Source organism: Delphinapterus leucas, chromosome 12 (assembly GCF_059928025.1).
Source record: "Delphinapterus leucas isolate spDelLeu-1000000601 "Yukka" chromosome 12, BTC_Dleu_Yukka2, whole genome shotgun sequence".
Classification (NCBI taxonomy): domain Eukaryota; kingdom Metazoa; phylum Chordata; class Mammalia; order Artiodactyla; family Monodontidae; genus Delphinapterus; species Delphinapterus leucas.
This window is the reverse complement of record NC_143140.1, coordinates 46,069,423-46,091,655: the sequence shown is the minus strand read 5'-3', so window position 1 is coordinate 46,091,655 and position 22,233 is coordinate 46,069,423. Positions and strand designations below refer to the sequence as shown.

General features: G+C 35.6%; 1 protein-coding gene across 3 annotated transcripts in view; it reads right to left on the bottom strand.

Annotated features, from left to right (window-relative positions):
- The window catches only part of AFG1L (AFG1 like ATPase), a 193,585-nt gene that overhangs the window by 103,792 nt on the left and 67,560 nt on the right, over nt 1-22,233 (bottom strand). For all 3 annotated transcript variants that reach the window (XR_016395162.1, XM_089921918.1, XM_022553925.2), the window contains 2 exons: nt 20,211-20,310; nt 1,507-1,565 (listed from right to left, as the gene is read on the bottom strand). Coding sequence is in view for 2 of the 3 variants with exons in the window: in XM_089921918.1 (XP_089778044.1) it covers nt 1,507-1,565; nt 20,211-20,310 (159 nt within the window). In the remaining variant the exon portion in view is untranslated. The remainder of the gene's footprint in view (nt 1-1,506; nt 1,566-20,210; nt 20,311-22,233) is intronic.

Sequence of the window (22,233 nt, the reverse complement as noted above, 5' to 3'; positions counted from 1 at the left end):
GGAAATTAAATTCAATCTGGTCAATTTAGTTATCTATTAGTAATGCTATTATATGTTAAAGTATGACAAATAACTGACCAAAAAATAAGGTTTGGGGTTAAAAAAGTAGAGCTACAAAGTTCCCTGAGAATCTTTTAGCTTGTTTCATTTGTGAGCCATCTCTTTATATTTTGTGTATTTTATGCTACATGAAGACTATTTTTAGCATCTATTTTTCTTAGCTTCCCTGTTTATATTTTGGTATCTACATACACCACATTACTTTGGATTCCTGGCGTGGAGAAAACATTGCAAATCTACCTTCTCCTCAAATGTAAAACATGAATACAAAGGGGAAAAAATTACTAACAGCATAAATCTTCAAAAAGTACTTTTTCCTACATCTGAAACCATCTCAGAGAAACTAAAATCTTCTGGGAACCTAAAATTGGTCAAGGAAACAGATGTTTGGATAGCACAGGGAATAAAGTTTGGCACTAACAATAGCTCCAACTAAAGTATATTTCAAAAAGATTGTCTGACTACATCTTCAGAATATGTGAATATAAAATGTTTTTACTCCTCCTTCTTGGTAAGAATTTTTGAGGTTTTAGGTCTTTTTAAAAAAAAATACAATTCTAACCTTTCTTTAGATATACTGTTATGGACAGGGAAAAATGTGCCTGAGAATTACAGGAAGTATATTTTGGCATATATGCTTCTTTTTGGTAATTATTTTACCAAAAACATTTTGCTTTGTGTTATAGGTATCTATGTACATAGTATATGCCCAACCAGATTATAAATGACTTGCAAGCAAGAAACACAACCTACTTAATGATTATATTATCCATTATGCCTAATGTAGCACTTTGCACATAGTAGGTTCCCAATAAATATTGTTAGAATGTAGAATTATTGAATAATCATGTAAAAAATTACTAAAATTAACCGTGAAAAAGAAGGCTACTTTATTCTTCATCATATTGTAATGAAGCCCATTTTAAACTCTATGCAGTGATGATACACACAAATATTTAAACTATTTATGTACCTCAACTTGACATAATTTCATGATAACTTGATGGCAATCACATTTAAATAGATTACAATATTTTTGTAATAATGCTACTCCAAAATAGCAACTTTAATAGCTGGGAAAACATGTTAATGGCCATTAACCTGAAGGAAACAAGGAACATTAAACATTTTTTCAGAAATCAATGTATAAGTTGAAACGTTCCACTATAATTTACAAGCAAACCTCAAATTAAAATTTATAAAATGCAAACTATCAAATGCTGCAGCTGGACAATAATTTAGACTATATTTTGTAATTTTTCCTGTGTACATATTGATGAATACTATATAAAAAAGATTCTTTTCTCCTTCAGAGTCTTTAACCATTGTCATCAAATAACAAGATAAATTCTGCTTGAATGCAAGACCAGAGCAATCCTATAAAAGCCCTTGATTATCAATCAATATGATATTAGTCAGTGAACATAAGTAACTAATTTTCCTTACCTTCAGGACAGCTATGAATGGTACAAAGTTAGCTCTTTGGAGTCCATTTTTATAGAGATCTGAAAGAAAAAATTAGTATTAGCTTTTCACTTCACCCAAATCATAATGTTAGCTTATATTTTAGCCTGGCAAAACAGCTTTCTACTGATGAAAAAGATGAAGAAGCAAAAGAGAAGAAACATAACCAAAATTGATCTCTGTTCTGGTACCATACAAAATTTATTACATTCTTAATAACAGAAAAAATTAACAATCACAGAAAGAATATCAAAATTCAGTCAAATTAGCTTTAAAGTATAATAAAGGGCTTCGCTGGTGGCGCAGTGGTTGAGAGTCCGCCTGCCGATGCAGGGGACACGGGTTCGTGCCCCGGTCCAGGAAGATCCCACATGCCACGGAGCAGCTGGGCCCGTGAGCCATGGCCGCTGAGCCTGTGCGTCCGGAGCCTGTGCTCCGCAACGGGAGAGGCCACAACAGTGAGAGGCCCGCGTACCACAAAAAAAAAACTATAATAAAAAGCAAGAAAAGAATTTGGAAGATATCACGAATGATCCTAAATCAAAAATTCAACATAAAAAGATCTATTTAAAAGTATTTAATATTTGAACATACAGATTCTACTGGGAAACAAATTATCGTTTCCTTTTCTCATCTATAATAAAAGTTCTCAGTACAGAATACTGTGTAACACAGTTTGCCATTTAAGAAAACACATCAACAGACAGAACTGTGCATGCATTTATATCAAGTTGATATATTTCCATTAAAGTAAATAATATTAAGGCCACTTTCCAAGAAACTACCTAAAAATTAAAATTTCCTTCTTAATAGACTGTGAAGTTAATGTAATTATATATCATAAACAGGTAGTTTTTGTTGCCTTATAATAGTGTTTTTTATATATATGTATATGTGCCATGGTGTATGTATATTCATACGCATATACACACACATAAACACACATATTGTTAAGAATAAATAAATGGAAAGGCGAAACAAATTTTAAGCTTTGCATACTTTTTGTTAATAATGGAGACTTGGAATATTCTTTTCAGGAGGTTGAATTTTTATTGCATATAAAACATTCCTTTTAAGGAATTCCCTGGCAGTTCAGCAGTTTAGGACTCTACGCTCTCACTGCCAAAGGCCCAGGTTCAATCCCTGGTCGGGGAACTAAGATCTCACAAGCCATGCGGCACAGCCTAAATAAATAAATAAATAAAATATTCCTTTAAAAAGTCAACTCTATAAAGTAATGAGATTTAAAAAATAAAAAAGTATAAAAATGAGAACAGTAAAAAGTTTTCCAAATTATAAAAATCACAAGTTAGTTTGTGTCTCAATTTTTCTTTTTAAGTATTGCATTAAGGGATCCTTTCTATATTTCCTTGTTTAAAGAAAATTTGATAACTAAGATTTCAACTGCCACATTTACTTATGGAAATAAAATATGGTCATTAGGAAACATTTATTCTCTTTAGAAAAATATTCATCATAACATTATAGTGAAGAAAGTATTTGCATAAGCTCTTTGGTTAATTAAGGACTACAGGCTTTAAATTCAGTTACACTTAAAATTTTTATTTAGTGATATTATAAAAGGTGGGATAATGCTAGCCAGATATTATAAAAGGTAAGATAATGCTAACCAGGATCTCTTCAAAATGAGATCTTTTTTTCCTATAATCAATACCTCGAATGAGTAAAATGGGTAAAATGCAGGAAATGGGTTTAAAGTTAGGTATTTTCATAGTCTTCCCTAATTACAAAGTTGCTGGGGAAGGTGCATAAACACATTGCTATACGATAAGAGTTGACAGCCATGATTGCCAGTAAGTGGTAAAAATCAAAAATAAAATAATTTTTTAAATACACTTGATGTTTATAGCAGCTTTATCATAATAGCTAAAATTGTAGCTTTATCTGTAACAGCCAAAAACTAGAAGCAATCCAAATGTCCATCATTAGATGAATGGATAAACTGTGGCATAGCTGTAAAACGAAATACTACTCAGCAATAAAAAAGATAAACTATTCATACACACAAAAAAATAGATGAATCCCAAAATAATTATATGGGGTAAAAGAGGCAAAACCCTCCTACTCCTCAAAAAAAAGAGTACCATACTGTGTGATTCCATATATATAAAACTGTAGGAAAAGCCAACTAATCTATAATAATCTGAAGAAATCAGTTGCCTGGGAAAGGGAGGGATTGGGACAGGGATGGCAGGGAGAGATGAAAAAGGGGAGGAGGAAATTTGGGGTGTGATGGAAATGTTATATTGTTGGGGTGGTGATTTCACAGATGTATACGTACGTCAGTATTTTAAAAATTGTATCCTTTAAATATGTGCTATTTATTGTATGCCAATTATGCCTCAATAAGCTCTTTGAAAATTTATTAGAGAAACATACACAACACTAGTGAATGTCAAAAAACGAAATGTTACAGAATTAAAACTAAAATATTACAGTAATGAAAGTTTATGTTAAGGTAACATTTTGGTCTTACTCACGGAATATCTTTTTTTATGGACATATAAGGCAGGCCCTGACATGTAGCTTAACAGGCATGAACCGTTCAGTAGGTTAATGACAATGAGAAATGTAAAGGCCCACTTGTAATATTCTTGATTAAAAGATTTCCACTTAGCAAAATTAAAGTAGAATAACAATGCCTTTAAGTCTTTGAGATTTAATTTTTAAAGGGTTAACTTCAAAAAAAAAATCAGCCTTTACAAGGATATATAATTCAAACTTTATGCTCTGGGAAGTATTTTCTGAACAAAATTCTAAACAGAATTCATTTGGTTGGAAAACCTTTAGGTTTTTACAGGACACTTAAGTGAAAAAGGACTGTACTCATTAAATTGAAGAGTTTTTTGCAATTCAAATATTATGCAAATTATCAGTACAATAGATCCATCTCCTGAAATGTTATTTAGCTACCAAAATTTTTAATATTAGTTGTTTAATATTATTTTTCTTAGACATGAAGATTTTATACTACATTTATATCAACATTTGTCATTATTTACTAAATATTATTTTAAAATTCAACAGAAGTTCTTGCCTATCATTTTTTACTGATCTCTAAACAGAGGTAAATGAGCACTTGGCCATATAAGACAGAGTACTGGAATTATGGGACATTCTTTTTTTTATAAATTTATTTTATTTTTTATTCATTTATTTTTGGCTGTGTTGGGTCTTTGTTGCCGTGGCGGGCTTTCTCTAGTTGCGGCGAGCGGGGGCTACTCTTTGTTGCAGTGCACAGGCTTCTCATTGCAGTGGCTTCTCTTGTTGCGTGCAGAGCACAGGCTCTAGGCGCGCAGGCTTCAGTGGTTGTGGAGCGCGGGCTTCAGTAGTTGTGGCTCGCAGGCTCTAGAGCGCAGGCTCAGTAGTTGTGGTGCACGGGCTTAGTTGCTCCGTGGCATGTGGAATCTTCCCGGACCAGGAATCGGACCCACGTCCCCTGCATTGGCAGGCAGATGCTTAACCACTGCGCCACCAGGGAAGTCCCAGGACGTTCATTTTTTGAGAATGGTATAAGGACCTCTACATTCTCCACAGTGAATAAGTGTAATAAGACTTACAGATGAAGTGCATGCAAAGAGGATTTATAAAGTAATTACAAGGATCTACATAAATACTTTGGAGATGCACATGGATATGCAGATCTTTTCCTTAAAAACCCAGTGTCAAAACGACCAGGATGTCCACTTAGTTATATAAGTACATATGGATTTAGAGTAAGAAACTTTTAAGATAGGAAATTAAAAGGAGTTTTCCTATAAATTAACACAAAATAACTATACGGCTCTATGGAACCAATCTGATTTACCTTTCCAGGAGATTCTTATTTTAGTACAGATTAAAAGAAAATGGCGCCTTTAGGCCACGTAAGCAGGAAGAGCTACTTAGCTTCTTTTTAAAAATCTAACTGGAGTTCAAACAGTATTTTACTAGATGTATAGATAATACAGCTAATTAAATGTTCCCATTTGATGGTATATTACAATTTTATATTCAATTCAACATACATTCATGAATTCCTATTATTCGTCTGCACTGAAATGAGTGCTGAAGACAAAAGATAAATAAAAGGAGGAACTAGCATTTAGAGAACACCTACTAGGAGCCAGGCAATTTGCTAGACACTGTACACAAATTACAATAACGCTGCATAGTAAATATTTCTACCTCTATTTTACAGATAAAGAAACTGATACTCAAAGTTTTAAAAATAATTTGCTGAATTCCCAGCCAGTAATTGGTATATGTAGAATTTTTGAGGAAGGTCTTTTTTTTTTTTTGCGGTACGCGGGCCTCTCACTGTTGTGGCCTCTCCCGTTGCGGAGCACAGGCTCTGGACCGCAGGCTCAGCAGCCACGGCTCACGCGCCTAGCCACTCCGCGGCATGTGGGATCTTCCCAGACCGGGGCACGAACCCGTGTCCCCTGCATCGGCAGGCGGACTCTCAACCACTGCGCCACCAGGGAAGCCCGAGGAAGGTCTTTAATGAAGCTAAAACTCGTAGGCTTTTTCAGAACCATGTTGTGACCAGCTAGACTTGTCCCAGCTGACAGACACAACCAGATCATAGCCATGATACAAGGTAAAAAGGGATACAAGGTATAAACATAATATACAGAACAAGAACTACTCATTTTACCTGGGTTCAAAGGCAGCTTTGCAGGTAACAATGGGACTAGAGCACCTTGGAAAAATAAGCGGGGTGCCACCAAGCAGAGAAGAAGGAAGCGTATCCTAGGCAGAAGAGTCAGCACAAGCTCATGACTTTACCTCTACCTTCTTTTCTAATACTATACAAACTATTGCTCAAATCCCACATTTTCTAACAAGCCTTCCTTGAATCCACTATCGTGGACAGACTTTTAGAGTGGCCTTCCATAATCCCAGACCTGGTCATCATAGCTTTATATGAACACTGGACGCCAGAAAAAAGGGACAGTTATTCCTAAGAATAGAAAACAAATGCACTTAGTGTCTGGGGAAGTTTATAGCACTCTGCACAAGGAGGGGGAACCCAAAGAGAGCCTGGGAGTCTCCCCAGCTGAGGAGATAGGTGAGAGTCCAGGGAGGAAAAAGCAGCTAGAGTTCACAGAGCAGCATACCAGAGAAAAGACAGCTGCCCAGTGAAAAAGCTCTAAAGATCTGCTGAGGGTCCCAGTTAAATCCCCAGCTGAGTACTGATCAGTATATGTGTGTGAGGAAATGACCTGAAGCCAGGAGAAGAATCTTCTGAAAGTACTCAAGGAAAGCATCACTGGGGCTCACACATCGCTGGGAAGAGTGCCTGTCTCCACCAGACAGACTGGAAAACCTCTAAATTTATAGGGTATTGAGCAGAATACTGAAAAGGGATTTATCTCAGTAGTGAGAAAAATTAGTCCTAGACTAAATGTGCTCTAGTCCTGCCATACAAAACTTACAAGCAATACCCAAAAGAATCAAACTGTTTGTAAGAAAGAAAATAAAGCTCAAGAATATTTATAGGGATATAAAAATATCCAATACCCAACACAGTAAAATTCATATTGCCTAACATCTAATAAAAAATTACCAAGCATGCAGCAAAACAGGAAAATATGACCCAGAACAAGGAGAAAAATCAATCGACAGAAACAGACCTAGGAATGACATAGGTGATAAATTTAGAAGACAAGAACATTAAAACAGTTATTGCTGTATTCCATGTGTTCAAGCAGCTGGAAGAGCAAGCATATCAAATAAAGACATGGGAAATATAAAAAGACCCAAGAAGAACTTTTTGAGATGCAAACTTACAATATGTGAGACAAAAAAAATATGCTGGATGGGAATGATAGCAGATTAGACACTGCAGAAGAAAATATTAGTGAACTTTAAATCATAGCAATAGAAACTAGCCAAAATGAAGCACAGAGAGAAAAAAAACTAAGAAAAAATGCACAGAGAATAAGTGAGCTCTGGGACAACTTTATGCAACCCAATATATGTGGAATTGCAGTACCCAAAGGGGAGAAGAGGAGGGGATAGAAAAAATATTTGAAGAAATAATGGCCAAATTATTTCCAAACTTGTTGAAAACTATAAACCCATAGATCTAAGTTGCTCATTAAAGCCCAAGCACAAGAAACATGAATAAAACTACATCAAGGCATATTATAATCAAACTGCTTATGATTGGTGATCAAAGGAGGAAAAAAAAAAAAACTCTTAAAAGCAGCCAGAGGCAAAAATATATTATTACATACAGAGGAATAAGGATAAGAACGATAGCAACTTCTCACTGGAAACAACGCAAGCCAGAACATGGTAGAGCAACATCTTTAAAGGTCAAAAAGAGAAAAAACAAAATTGTCCACATAGAATTCTATCCTGAGCAAAAATATCTTTTCAAATACAGACTTTTTGTGACATACAAAAGCTGAAAGAATTCATCACCAGAACACCAGAACTATAAGAAATCTTTAAAGGAAGTCCTTAGGCAGAAAAATAATATTGGATGGAACCCTGGAATACATAAATGAGTAAAGAGCACCAGAAATGGTAACTGTGGGTTAATATGAGCCTTTTTTATTATTATTATCATCTAAATTCTTTTAAAAGATAATTATTTAAAGCAAAAATAATAATATATTGTGGGATTTATAACATATGTGGAAATAAAATGTATGAAAACAATAGCATAAAGACTAGGAGGAGAGAAATGGGTGTATACTGTGGAAAGTTCTTAGACTATACCTGAAGCAGTCTAGTATCACTTGAAGGTAGACTGTGATAAGTTAAAGATATATACTAAAATCTCCAAAGCAAACCATAAAACCTTAGATAAAACTTCATAAAAATGAAACTACAGAGTATATATTCTTTTGTACAAGTCTTCTTTAACTCAGCCTAATGTTTCTGAAATTCATCCATGTTATTATGTGCTCATTCCTATTCATTGCCAAGTACCAATACTGTGTTTAGTGACACACAAATTTAAAAATCTGAAGGAAAAATTAGGGTGATCTACACATTTATTGTTGTTGATGTTAATTTTCCACGTGTATCCTTGGCTAACGTTTTCAATGAAAACTGCTTTAGAGGTAGCAGGAAGATGAAATCCTCTCCATCAATCCCATGAACAGTCCTATAAATTGAATCCATTTTTGATTCAGATAATAATTGTCAGCCTCCATTTTAGATATCCTGTGCCATTTTAAATGGTGCAAATCCTTTATACCAGTGATAATGGGGATCCAGGGAAATTACAGGCTCCACAGACGCTTTTTTTTTTTAAGAACCATGAAAGAGAAACTTAATAAAATGTTACATAAAACCTTCACTGCAAAAATACTACCTTATGTATTTATTTTCAGTAAAGTCAAACACCAATGAAGTCATTTTTCACACCAGAGTTTCTTTTTATAACAGAATTCAATGAACAGAAATATCATGACTGGAGAAAACAGACCTTGGGTATTTTGGGGAATCCCCTGTGCACAAAGAAGACTCAAAACCAGCCAGGCAAAAAGTAGTGGCAGAGATTCGAAGTCCCCTGTTAACTTTTAGAACCAACTATTTCATTATCAAATGTGAGAGGCTGAGGTTCAGCCAACAACAGCTTTTTTTCACTTTGACTCTAAAGGTTGTCTTTGGAGTCAGAAGCCCTTACTACCAAATGGGGGTGGGGGGGGCGGTGGGTTGGTGTGAGTGAATGGAATTCTTTGAGAAACTTCTTTAGAGTCCTTTAAGTTCACTGTGGTTTTTGCACTGATCTCTACAAAAATTGTATGGCTGAGTCAGTGCAATCCTTAGCATCTCTCTCCATGACTCACCTTTTGCAATAATATCGCACTTATTTCCTGCCACATCAACTACAAAATTAGAAGGGACTTGCTGTCAAAGATCTTTTAATTCATTCCTTAATGTTGAAAATACCTCTCCTTTTTGGCATCATAAATCATTATAAATGAACATCGGTGGTAAAGCAGAAAATCATTCTTGTGTAGCTGTATCAGGTTAGGAATTTATGTCACTCGTTTTGGTGCTAGACAAAAGATGCCCTGTTGTTGAACTGATCTTAGGCTCAAAACTGTTTTCCACAAACCACCACACAATACTTGATTTACCCACAACTGTAATCCCTAGTAGACAAACTCCAGCACCAAGGCCCGGGAGTCAGGGGCGCAGGACCCCTGCTGCCATGAACTGAGGACAGAGAGGCAGAGCCCAGCACAAGCATCCTCTGGTGGGGCCAAAGGGACTGCAGGGCCTGCCTCAGTCAATTTAATCTGACGTTAATAAGCCCACACACATCAGGCTTCGTATTATTACTGTTTGTAGAATATACCTCTTTGCATCCATTTACTTTCAATCTATATTTATATTTAAAGTATATCTCTTGATATTTTTTAATCCATCCTGATAACCTCTACCTTTTACTGGAATGTTTAGTTCATTTAACATTTAGGTCTATGATTTTTTTTAAATATTTATTTATTTAGGCTGTACCAGGACTTAGCTGTGGCATGCAGGATCTTCGTTGCCGCGTGTGGGATCTTTAGTTGCGGCATGCAGACTCTTAGTTGTGGCATGCATGCAGGATCTAGTTCCCCGACCAGGGGATCGAACCCAGGCCCCCTGCACTGGGAGCATGGAGCCTTACCCACTGGACCACCAGGGAAGTCCCTAGGTCTATGATTTTATTATTTGTTTTCTTTTTGTTTCCTCTACATTTTCTTCCTCTGTTCACCTTTTCTTGCCTTTTTTCAATTATTTGAATATATTTTAAAATTCCTTTTTGTCAACTGGTTTTTATTTTATTTCTGTTGTTCTAGGGGTTACAATATATACAGGCATACCTCATTTTACTGTGCTTTGCTTTATTGATCTTTGCTGATACTGCATTTTTCCAAATTGAAGGTTTGTGGTAACCATGTGTCATGCAAGTCTATCAGCACCATTTTTCCAACATAATTTGCTCACTTCATGTCTCTGTCATATCTTGGTAATTCTTGCAATATTTCAAACTTTTCCATTATTATTGTATTTATTTTGGTGATCTACAACCAGTGATCTCTGATGTTATTGAAAGCAGCTCTTTTGCCCCTTTCCTCTCTGTCCATTTCTGTTCCCCTCTAACCTTAAAAGAGCCTAATTATAGGAATGAGATCATTAAGCAATTGAAACTAACTCCCGACTTATGCTCTCTTGAATATACACCGTACCTTGTCTAACCTGATTATCTTCCTAGACAAAAAGTAAGAATGAAGAATTAAGCAGTTAAAAAATTACTAGCTCTCTACACCCAACACCCTCCTTAGCAATCCTGCAGGCAGATCACACAGGCAAGATAACATCTGAAGAGTCAGCCAGTCTGCACTCAATGGAGAATGATGCAGAACCAAACCTCCTGCCTTGATGATTCACTGAGATTCTTCGCCTCCATTTTTCCCTTTAAAAACTGTCATGGTTGAGGAGAATCTTTGGAGTTGGTCTCTGGACACAAGTCCACCTTCTTCGCAGATTGCCAGCTTTTCTGATTAAAGCACCTTTCTTTTCTACTGACGCTTGCCTCTCAAATTAGTGGCTTATGAATGGCAAGCAGCCAAACCTGGGTTCGGTTACATTACTATTGCAAAAAGATTACAACTCATTGAAGACTCAGATGATGGTTTGCATTTTTTAGCAATAAAGTATTTTTTACTTAAGGTGTGTAAGTTGCTTTTTTAGACATAATGCTATTGCACACTTTACAGACTACAGTGTAAACATAATGTTTAAATGCACTAGGAAACCAAAAAATTTGTGTCACTCACTTTATTGCAATATTCACTGTATTGCAGTGGTCTGGATGTCTCCACAGTATCTTAAAGGTATGCCTGTATCCTTAACTTTTCACACTCTACTTAGAATTAATATCATACCATTTCACACAAAAAAATGTAGAAATCTTCCATCCATATAAGTCCATCTAAACACCTCCCTTTATGCTATAGGTGTCATATGGATCACATCTACATACATTACAAACCCCACAAGACAATGTTATAATTTCTCATAAAATGATCATTTCTATTTTTAAAAAATTAAGAAGAAAAACTAGTTACTGATATTTACTCTAATATTTACCATTTCTGATGTTCTTCATTTCTTCTTGAGGATCCAAGTGTCTTAATATTTCCTTTCTACCTGGAGAACTTCTATTAGAATATCTTGTAGTGCATATCTTACGCTGATGAATTTGTTTACTTTTCTTTCATATCAGAATGTCTTTATTTTGTCTTTATTCTTGAAGGAAATTTCTATTTGATATAAAATTCTAGGTTGACAATTTCTTCCCCAGCATTTTAAAGATGTTGTTCCACTGTCTCTGACCTCCATAGTTTCTAATGGAAGTCATCAAAAGCTAATCATTGTTCCCCTGTATTTAATGTCATTTTTCTCTGGCTGCCTTCTAGATTTCTTCTTTACCTTAGGTTTTTAGCAGTTTGACTACAATGTGCCTAAGCAGTGTTTTCTTGTATTTATTCTGCTTGCATTTAACTGAGCTTCTTGAATCTGTAAATTTATATCTTCACCCCAGATTGGGAAATTTTCAGTCATTATTTCTTCAAAAGATTTTCTGCCCATTATCTCTCCTTGCCTTCTGGGATTCCAATTAGAAATATGTTAGAAAGCTTGTTATAGCTCTACAAATTCTGAAGTCTCTGTTTCTTTACTTCTATCATTTTCTAATCTTCACCTTGGATAATTTCAAGTTCTCTGGCTCTTTGCTCTGTTATCTCCATTCTGCTATTAAGTTAATTTTTTTATTTAAGATACTGTCTTTTTTAGTTCTAGAATTTAAATTTTGTACATTTTTTATGGTTTCTATTTCTCTGCTGATATTCCTTATCCTTTCATTCATTATGAACATATTTTCTTTACCTCATTTCCCCCAAAGTTATAGTTATAGTTCTTATTTTAAAGCCCTTGTCTGCTAATTCCAACAGCTGGGTCATATTGGGGTTGCTATCTGTTGATGGTTTTTTTCTCTTGAGAATAGGTCAATATTTCCTCATTCATCACTTTGAGATGGTATCCTGGACCTTATGGATTTTGTTTCTGAAGAGTGTTGATATTTTTGTTTTAGCAGGAAATTACCTTGGTTGGACTCAAACTATAAACTTGAATCTCAGTTCACTACCCTATCATTAGGAAGCTTGTGGTTTGCTCTGCAAATGTATGGTTCAGAGGCCAGTCAGAGATTTGGGCAGAATTTATACACAGAACTTGAGAACTTGGGGCTATACCAATCTAGTTCTCAGTGGGATTCGTTTTTCATTTTCCAGCAGTAATGCTTGCCCTAAACTCTGCCATCTGGTTCTTCTGGCCAGAAAGACTGTGGGTTTTCTATCAGAATTTTAGTCATCCAATGCAGCAATAACTTTACCTGTCCTAAAGCTATATAGCTATTTTTTAAAAAGAAAAACAAATTAAGAAAACAGGAAATTCTCTCCATTTTGGACCCTCTTCCAGGTTTTGTCTCCCCTCTATAATCTTTCTGACTTTTTTTCACTCTCTAGGACCTTCAGATAGTTGTGCTACATATTTTGTTCAGAATGTATTATTGTTGCCTGCAAGAAGGTCAACTGACTAGGAGCCTACTCAGCCACATCAGAAGAAGTTTTAGTTTTTAATAGAGGAATGTAACCCATTTATATTTCCTGTCATTGACAAGGAATGCCTGATTTTGTTTCATGTTTTTTATTTATTTATTTATTTATTGCTGTTTCTTCTGCTTTCTAGCTTTTGCTCTAAGAAATATTTTTACTTTGATCCCTCGTCTTTTCTAGTAATTTGAAAAGTAGGAGGTGTATCTTAAATTCTAAAATACTTGACTGTATATTACCCTAGTTATCAGTGCCACAAATAATGACACTGTCACTCAGGATCTGTAAACCCTCTCTCCAAGGGGAACAAAATTTACAAATATATAAGCAAGCAGTAACTACAAATATTCACTTATACTCAATTCATTGTTATGATCAATTTTCTTATTTCAACCACTTCTTTTTAATAAGTTCACATTTTAAGACCTCTTTCCTCCAGAGGACTTATTTAATTTTTTAAAAATCATTTCATTCTTGGGCTTCCCTGATGGTGCAGTGGCTAAGAATCCACCTGACAATGCAGGGTACACGGGTTTGAGCCCTGGTCCAGAAAGATCCCGCATGGTGTGGAGCAACTAAGCCCATGCGCCACAACTACTGAGCCTGAACTTTAGAGACCGCAAGCCACAACTACTGAGCCCGCGTGCCACAACTACTGAAGCCCGCGCGCCTAGAGCCCGTGCTCCACAACAAGAGAAGTCACACAATGAGAAGCCTGTGCACCGCAACGAAGAGTAGCCCCTGCTCGTCACAACTAGAGAAATCCCGCAAGGAGCAACGAAAACCCAATGCAGCCAAAAATAAAATAACTTTTTAAAAAAATCATTTCATTCTTTATTCTCTTTCTACACATTGGCAGAGCTTCTTAAGTTGCTTCTCTTATCACTGATTTCATTTTCTATAGTTTTAATTCTACACTTCAGTGCTTCAAATGCTGATTTTAATTGATTTAATTAATTTAAGCCCGTTTATTTCATGTAGCTTTTTTTAATTACATCTGATTTCTCAGTAAAAAGGTTTTCATCTAATCTGTTTGTCTTCTCTCAGCTTAGATCTTCTATATCACAGTCTATGTTTTCCTGATTTTTAAAGAACACAAAACAGAAATCTTCTAATGCTTACTTACTTCTCTTTCCTACTTATCGTTCCCATATTAGGGTATTTTCTATTCACATAACCTTGAAAAAGGAGTGGTATGACTAATCTTGAAGAACCCCTCTAATCAAGATATGTGGTGATTCCCTTCCCTATCCACCTAGTTCTTATACTGTCTGTAATGTAGTTCAATGTTAAAAAGTGATAATTGACATCCTTGCCTTGTTCATTCTTGCAGTAGATATACCACAGTGTCCCCAATAAGCATACTTCTGACTTCTGAACTGATATACATATATTTGGTTTCATATTAAGAAACTTTCCATCTATTTACATGTTATGGAGTGATTCTATCAAGATGTTGGATTTTGCCAAATGTTCTTTCAAGCTTTTATGGCAAACAAACATCAATAGATTTTTTTTCTTCCTAAAAATATTAATATGACCAATTACATTAGTGTGTGTGTGTGTGTGTGTGTGCATGCACCAATTTTCTAGTGATATCCAGTCTTTTATTTACTATAGATACATTGGCTTGAGTTAGAATCACACAGTGTCGTTGCCTAATAATCTAAGGCAGACTTATTCTTGGACATTCTAATGCTATCTATAGCATTTTCATTATAATAAATAGCAAATTAAAAACTAGAAAGTCCACAATGCACTCTTCAGTCAATAGGGGACTTTTTTCCCTTAGCACTTTGTGTTTTACTGTCAAAGAAGCATAGTCATTTCAAGTTACATATTCTTTTTCCCCATAAAAATATATTCTTATTTTTGATTGAATAAGTCCTTAAGTTTAATTATTAATTTCAATTTAATTAACTTAATCTACCAGTCTATTATTAATCTGTTCTTAGGGTCTCCATGCACTTAAATCTATAATATTGCTTTTCCCTACGAGAATATCATGAAATTAACAATTTTTTTCAGAACCTAAAAAGTGAGTGGCATATATATGATATTTTAATTGTGGATTTTTGCTTCTGGCTCTTCTAATGACCTGACAATATAATCTTCGAAAAGTAAAAATATGTCTATTTGTACATGAGCCATATGAAAGTATTTACCTAAATGACAAAAATGCTAAATAAATCATTTACTTGAGATTTTATAAAAATACAAAATTGAATATAAACTATCTCTAGATATAGTTTATCTAAAAATTTCCCGGCAATTTCCTACTCCTCTTTGCTTCAAGTTTAAGAACCTTAATCAGATTACCCTAGAAAATATAAAATAGCACTACAAGTGTTGTGTTACAAATGTTTAAAATATACTAAACATATTTTGAGCTTGCCAGAAAGTAGGAAAATCCCTGAAGATCAGTAAACAAACAGGAAGCTAAAAGCTAAAGTTGTCATCATGAACTGACACTGGTTTGAGATTTTAACAACTACATGGTGTACAGGATGAGGCCTTGGACCCAAGGAAGGCAGGACTTAGAAGTGAGGACTAGAAAAAAACAGTGACATAAAGGCAGTCACTGGTACCTTATTCCCTTCACCCCCTCAAGTATTGCTTCCCTTTCTTTTCTTCTACCGGACTTTCCCAGACCACTTTCCTCCATAGCTATTTTCTCTGCTAAGTTCCTAAATTCTGGTGTTGCTTTTACCTCGTTATCAATTGTTTTCTATTAAAATTGTTAATTATTTATTAAATGTTTCTGATCATTTTCTATTAAAATTAATAACTTATTTGTCTATAAATTGACAATTAAGTTATTAACTGAGAAAAGATGAGTGTTTGATTGTAATCTCCACCAACAATAACCCCTATTCTTGTCCAGGAAATTGATGCATTATAACTAGAAATGGAAGGAATGAGATGAATAATGTGGAAGAAAATTAAACACAGCAGCTAAAGAGTTAACAGAGGGGAAGAAAATACAGTGTTCTTGTCCACTGGGCAACATGATCTGGACTTCTAACCTCCAGATTATTCTGTCTTTATTGAATGAAGGCACCACTACCCACCCACTTGTACAGGCCAGAAATTTAGAAATTGTCCTTTCCCTTTTCCTCAGTATCCAACCTATGACAAGGTGCTATCCATTTTACTTCTTAACTATCTTTCAAATCTATCCTCTCTATATACTATATGAGGTTTTCTCAACCTCAGAACTATTATTATTTGGGGCTAGATAGTTCTTTGTTGTGAGAAGTATCCCTACACACTATAGGATGTTTTGGCAGAATTCTTGGCTTCTACCTACTAGATGCCAGTAGCAGCACCAAACCCCCCATCCTGTCCAGTGACAACCAAAGATGTCTCGAACATTGCCAAATATCCCTTGGTTTGCAAAACAGCCCCCCAGTTGAGAATCACTGCCTTATACCAAGTTATTATCATTTCTTGCCCAGTATACTGCAATAGCTTCCTAGTGTGTCTCCCTGAATCCACCATATCACTGCATCCCATCCTGTAACTCATTCTCCATACGATAACCAGAGTGATATTCGAAATCCAATCTTATCAGTCCCTGCTTAAAGCACTACAGTGGCTCCCCATTTCTCTCAGAATAAAATCCAAAATCCTTACTACTGCTTTATAAGGTCCTAGCTCTCACTTCTCCAGATTCATCTTGTACCTCACTGTATCCTACTTCCCCTACTTCACTGCACTCTAGCCACACTGGCTACCTTTCAGTTCCTCAAATGGGTCATTCTCTCTCCAACCATTGGGCTTTGCCTCAACCCTCTGCCAGGAAGGTTCTTCTCCCACCTCTCATAACACTCTTAGAATAAGTAGATGCTATTTTTAAAATAATAATAACTATCTGGGGGCTGTGTATTAAAAGCTGTAACCTAAAGAAAAAGTTGAATGCATTCTGATGGCTGGAAAAGAGGACACACTGTATCTGGGACAGAGTAGACAAAGATTAGTGATGACCAACAAGGAGAAAAGATAGAGGACAATGTGTCAAAAGAGTCACAAAACCTACTTTCTAGACCCTGTTCTATCACTCACTAACCATGTGATTTGTTTTTAATCTATATACAGGAAAATTAACTTTTTTGTTGTCCAGTTCTATGAGTTTAAACATGTAACCACCAGTACAATCGGGACACAAAACAGTTCCAAAACCCCCAAAATTCTCTGGTGCTGGCCCTTCGTAGTCAAACACCTCCCCACACCAGCCCTTGGCAACAACTGACCCATTCTTTGTCCTACACTTTTTCCTTTTCCTGAGATTCATACTTAATCTGAGTCTTGTTTCTTCAGTCATGAAATTATACACACACACACACACACACACCACGAGGAGATGGTATATATACATACCATCTTCTTTATATTAAAATATTAAGCTACTTATGATGATTGTCTGCCATGGCTAAAAAACCTGGTGTATGTTAAGCATCCTGTCCAGGTTCATATTTAGAAAAGGCTTTCTTTGAATTTGTGGCTAATGCCCAATTTTTGGAATTCTGCATCTTAGACTTTCAGTCTTCTCCAGGAGGATGGCTCCATCTCGGATTTCTCTGTGCTACCTTGGTGGGCCTGTAACTTTGCTTAGTCCTACAAAGCTATGAGCTCCAGAATGTTCCTAACCTCTCCTGTGGTTGTCCTTCCTCAGTGGACCACACTGCAGTAGCTTGAGCAGCTGACTGCAATTTTCTTTTCAGCAGTATTTGCTGGGGGCGGGGGGGGGGGGGGGGGGGAGGGGAGGGGCATTCCAAGCTTGCTCTAGCACTTTGCTCTTTATGAACATAGCTTATCATTGAATGTCTAAAGGTAATACTGAAGATACTGTTAAGTCAACAGTCAACTGAAGGAGTCAAGCCTCACATCCCCATCGATGATCTAATATGAAAAACTCACTGCCTTGTCTCATAGAGTTGTTACACTAATAAATCACAAGAATGCTATATATAACATTATAAGGATTTTAATAAATGCATCTGACAAAACCATTCATAATTCTCTTAACAGTGTAACAGATTAGGCATAAGTGTAATTGTTTGAATAACTAGGTCTTAAGGTATTGATTAACTAATTAATGTCTCCCTAAAATAAGGCCTCTAATGGTATACTACAGGAGTCTAAACTTGGCCCTACCCTATTTACATATTTTAGTTAATGAATGGCTAAAGACACAGAAGCACGATTACTAAGTTTATAAATGTCATAGCTAGTAGGGGTAGTTAAAAAAAATTTACTAGAATCATACTTCAAAAAATATCAACATAAATCAATAATATGGAACAATGTAGACAAACTAATATGCTGAACTGTAATAGGAAGAAAAAAGAGATCAACTACAAAAATACAGAAAGAGAGAGACCTAGTTTGACAACAGCTCACATAGTAATATCTGGGCATATTAGTAGATTACAAATTCATTATAAGTCATTAATGTGACATGACTTAATTTAAAAAGTAAAAACACACTATTACATTGCTCTTTTCAGGTTCAGTTATAAACTCCATGTTACCAATTCCAGTGGTCAGTTCTCAACCTCATTTTTCACCTCCTAGCAGCATTTAACAAAGGTGATCATCCATCGTTTTTGTACCACTTTCCTTTTCCTTGCTTGACATTCTCTTGGCTCTCCTCCTACTCACTGGCTGCTCTTACCAGCTTCCTTTAGGACTGATGACTCCCAAATTTACATCTCCAGTCCAAACCTTTCCATTGAAATCCAAACTCTTAAATGCATCATCAGCCTCATAATCGTAGAAACCCTACTTCCCTACCCAAATTAGCTTTTCCTATAGTCTTCCCCATCTCAGTAAACAGCAATTTTATCCTTCCAATTGCTCAGGTCAAAATCTTTGAGTCTTTCTTGATGTTTTTTATTTCCATACCCTATATTCATTCCATCAGTAAATCCTTTTGACTCTGTCTACAAAATCTGACCACTCCTACCACCTGCACTGCTCCATCATGTCCCCTTGGGATTGTTACAGTCATCTCCTAAATGGTCTCCCTACTTCCAACCTTGAAACCTCATCCCCACAATCTATTCTCAGTACTGCAGCCAGAGAGATCCTTTGAGAACACACATTTATTCAACATTCATTCTAAGACTATTTACTGAGATCCATCCATGTGCAAGGCACTGTTTTAGGTACTTAAAATATGTATATCTGTGAACAGAAGAGATAAAAGTTGCTGCCCTCCTGAAGCTTTTGCATCCTGGCAGAGGACAGATAATAAACTATATATATAGTAAATAAGTAAACTACATGGTGGCTCCATAAGTGCTACGTGAAAAAAATAGAGCAGGTAAAAAGAAGTGGTGCCAGGAAAAACGAGCATGGTTGTAGATTTAAATGGGAGATGAGTCTAGGCTTCATTGGCAAAGTAACCTTTGAGCAAAGACCTGAAAGAGGTAAGAACTTAGCCATGCAGGTATCTGGCAGAATAGCATTCCAGTCAGATGTTAATACTAAGAATGCATAAGATATTATTTTTGGTTCTTTCAGCCTTCAACTGACCACATGATGGGCTGAAAGACACAAAATTTAAACTTGTTTTTATCTATGTATTATTGTATTTTAATTTTTAATAATGTCCTAATAAGCCACAAGTGCTTTTTCAGAAATGATAAATGAAGTATCAGAAACCACTTATGCAGGAAAGCTTTAAGTCTTTTTCCAAGATTCAATTAGGAACTTTTTCTTTCATTTCATTTGAGTTTCTTTTATGGCCCATAAAATGCAGTTAGAGAGGCCTGTATTTTTTTGATATGCACACATGGCATATCTAATGCTCAGGGAAAAACTGCAAGTGCATCAAACACGGGAGATCACGTGGATTTAGGAAAGATTTTTCAAATATTATACAAATACTGACTGATTTTTCAGATTAAGTTAGTTATAAAACTTAGGATAAAGCAAAGTAATCAGATTTATTAACACAATAAAATGAGTCCAAAATTGTGAATTTTTAAAAGCTTGTTCGTTTCTACCTAATTGGATAAGACACTACAGCACAGTGTTTGTTTTTACCTTCCGGTGGCCTGTTGGATGTTGCCACAACGACGACCCCGTTTTTGAACAGATTTTCAAAAAGCTGTTTCAGAATCATGGCATCAGCAATGTCAGTGACCTATGGACAGCAATACATTTGTTTTATTTTAATTTCACTTCTGCTCTAACAAATTTGCTAATGGCTCATCCTTTTTTTAAAAAAAAAAAGAAGTGAATTCCAAGAGAAAAATTCTAATTATCATGAAGAAAAGAGTAGATAATTAAAAGCATGAAAGCCTGCAGTCTTTAAACTTGACTCTTCTTTTTTGCAAGCCTACATTTCTATCCAAATTATCAACTGATTCTATGTTAACTTATTTTATAGAACTACAGGTGGAAAGCACAGATAATTGTCCTAAACATCTAGGAAGTCTAACTAATTAGAACTAACATGACCAACTCCCCCCTCCTACTCCCATCACAGCCTCCCTCCCCAAATAAAGAAGAGAGAGAAAAAAAGAAAAAAAAAAAAATACACAGGCTGTTTGAGATTTCTAATACCTTTCTGGCAAAGGTCCCTGAAAAGGTGACTTTAAATGGTCATGGGACTTTAGAAATAAGGACAAGTAGCCAGTGAGACATAATCAGCTGCTGTTGAAAATAGAATGATATGACATAGATACTATTGTGCAATTGTTGCACAAAACAATTCAACAGATGGCCCATCACAAAAATAAGCAATTTCATTGTTCTTTTTAAGTGCCTTCTATTACTGTCCATGAATAATCAAAAGGCACTGCAGTCACTTCCAGCACAGCCAGCCTCTGCTAACCTTCCCAAACACAAATATTCCTTCTACCAAAAAAAAAAAAAACCTTACAAGAATGGTTAACACAGTGCTTTAAAAAAAAAAGCTTCTGACAAAACCAGAAATGCATAATGCAGATAACACTATTTCATCTAAGTTACAGAGATACATATAACCACTGATCTTTTCTAAAATTATTTTTAAAAATCCACAATTAGCAAGTAAGCTTAATGGTAACTTTGTTGTTTTTTTTTTTTAATCCCCAAAAATAGAGAGAGGCTCAAGAGGGAGGGGATATGGGTATATATGTATGCATATAGCTGATTCACTTTGTTGTACAGCAGAAACTAACACAACATTGTAAAGCATTTATACTCCAATAGAGATGTGAAAAAAAGATAATAATAAAAATTTTAAAAAGAGCTCCTGAAAAAAAAAGATCCCAAAAAATACAGAAATTAGGGAGGGTAGGAAGTTGACTTCAAAAAATAAATATATAGTGAAGATCGATGTTAATCATTGCACCTTCCCCTAAGAATATAATAACATGGGTTTTATATTCTCCCAATGTAAAAATGCTTTGATCTTCCTTTAACAGCACATTTTAGATAATCTCAATAAAACTTATTTTATATTCACAAAATATATCACACAATATATATCACATTGGTTTTTTTGTTTGTTTGTTTTTTTGCGGTACGCGGGTCTCTCACTGTTGTGGCCTCTCCTGTTGCGGAGCACAGGCTCCGGACGCACAGGCTCAGCGGCCATGGCCCACGGTCCTAGCCGCTCAGCGGCATGTGGGATCTTCCCAGACTGGGGCACGAACCCGTGTCCCCTGCATTGGCAGGTGGACTCTCTACCACTGCGCCACCAGGGAAGCCCCGCATTGTTATTTTTAAACCATGTTAAAGTACATAGAAACTAGTGGAATTCTTTCACATTAGATCATAATACTAAAAGTTGCCAACTAAATGGTTATAACACTATGAACAATAACAACCTGGGTGACAGAGGTCTAAATCACTTTTCTCTTTCAGCTGATATCTTACTCAAAAGTTCAATTATTTCCTTTCCACCTGAACAAAACAAAACCAAACCAGGATATGGGAATGTGCAGATCTTTTTTTTTTTTTTTTTTTTTTGCTGTTTCAGGCTATAACTTTAAAATATTAACTAAAAACCTACTGAAGATTCCTTAAATTAAAAAGACTTCAGGAACTTACAAAGTGGTGATTAAAATGAAAAGGAAAG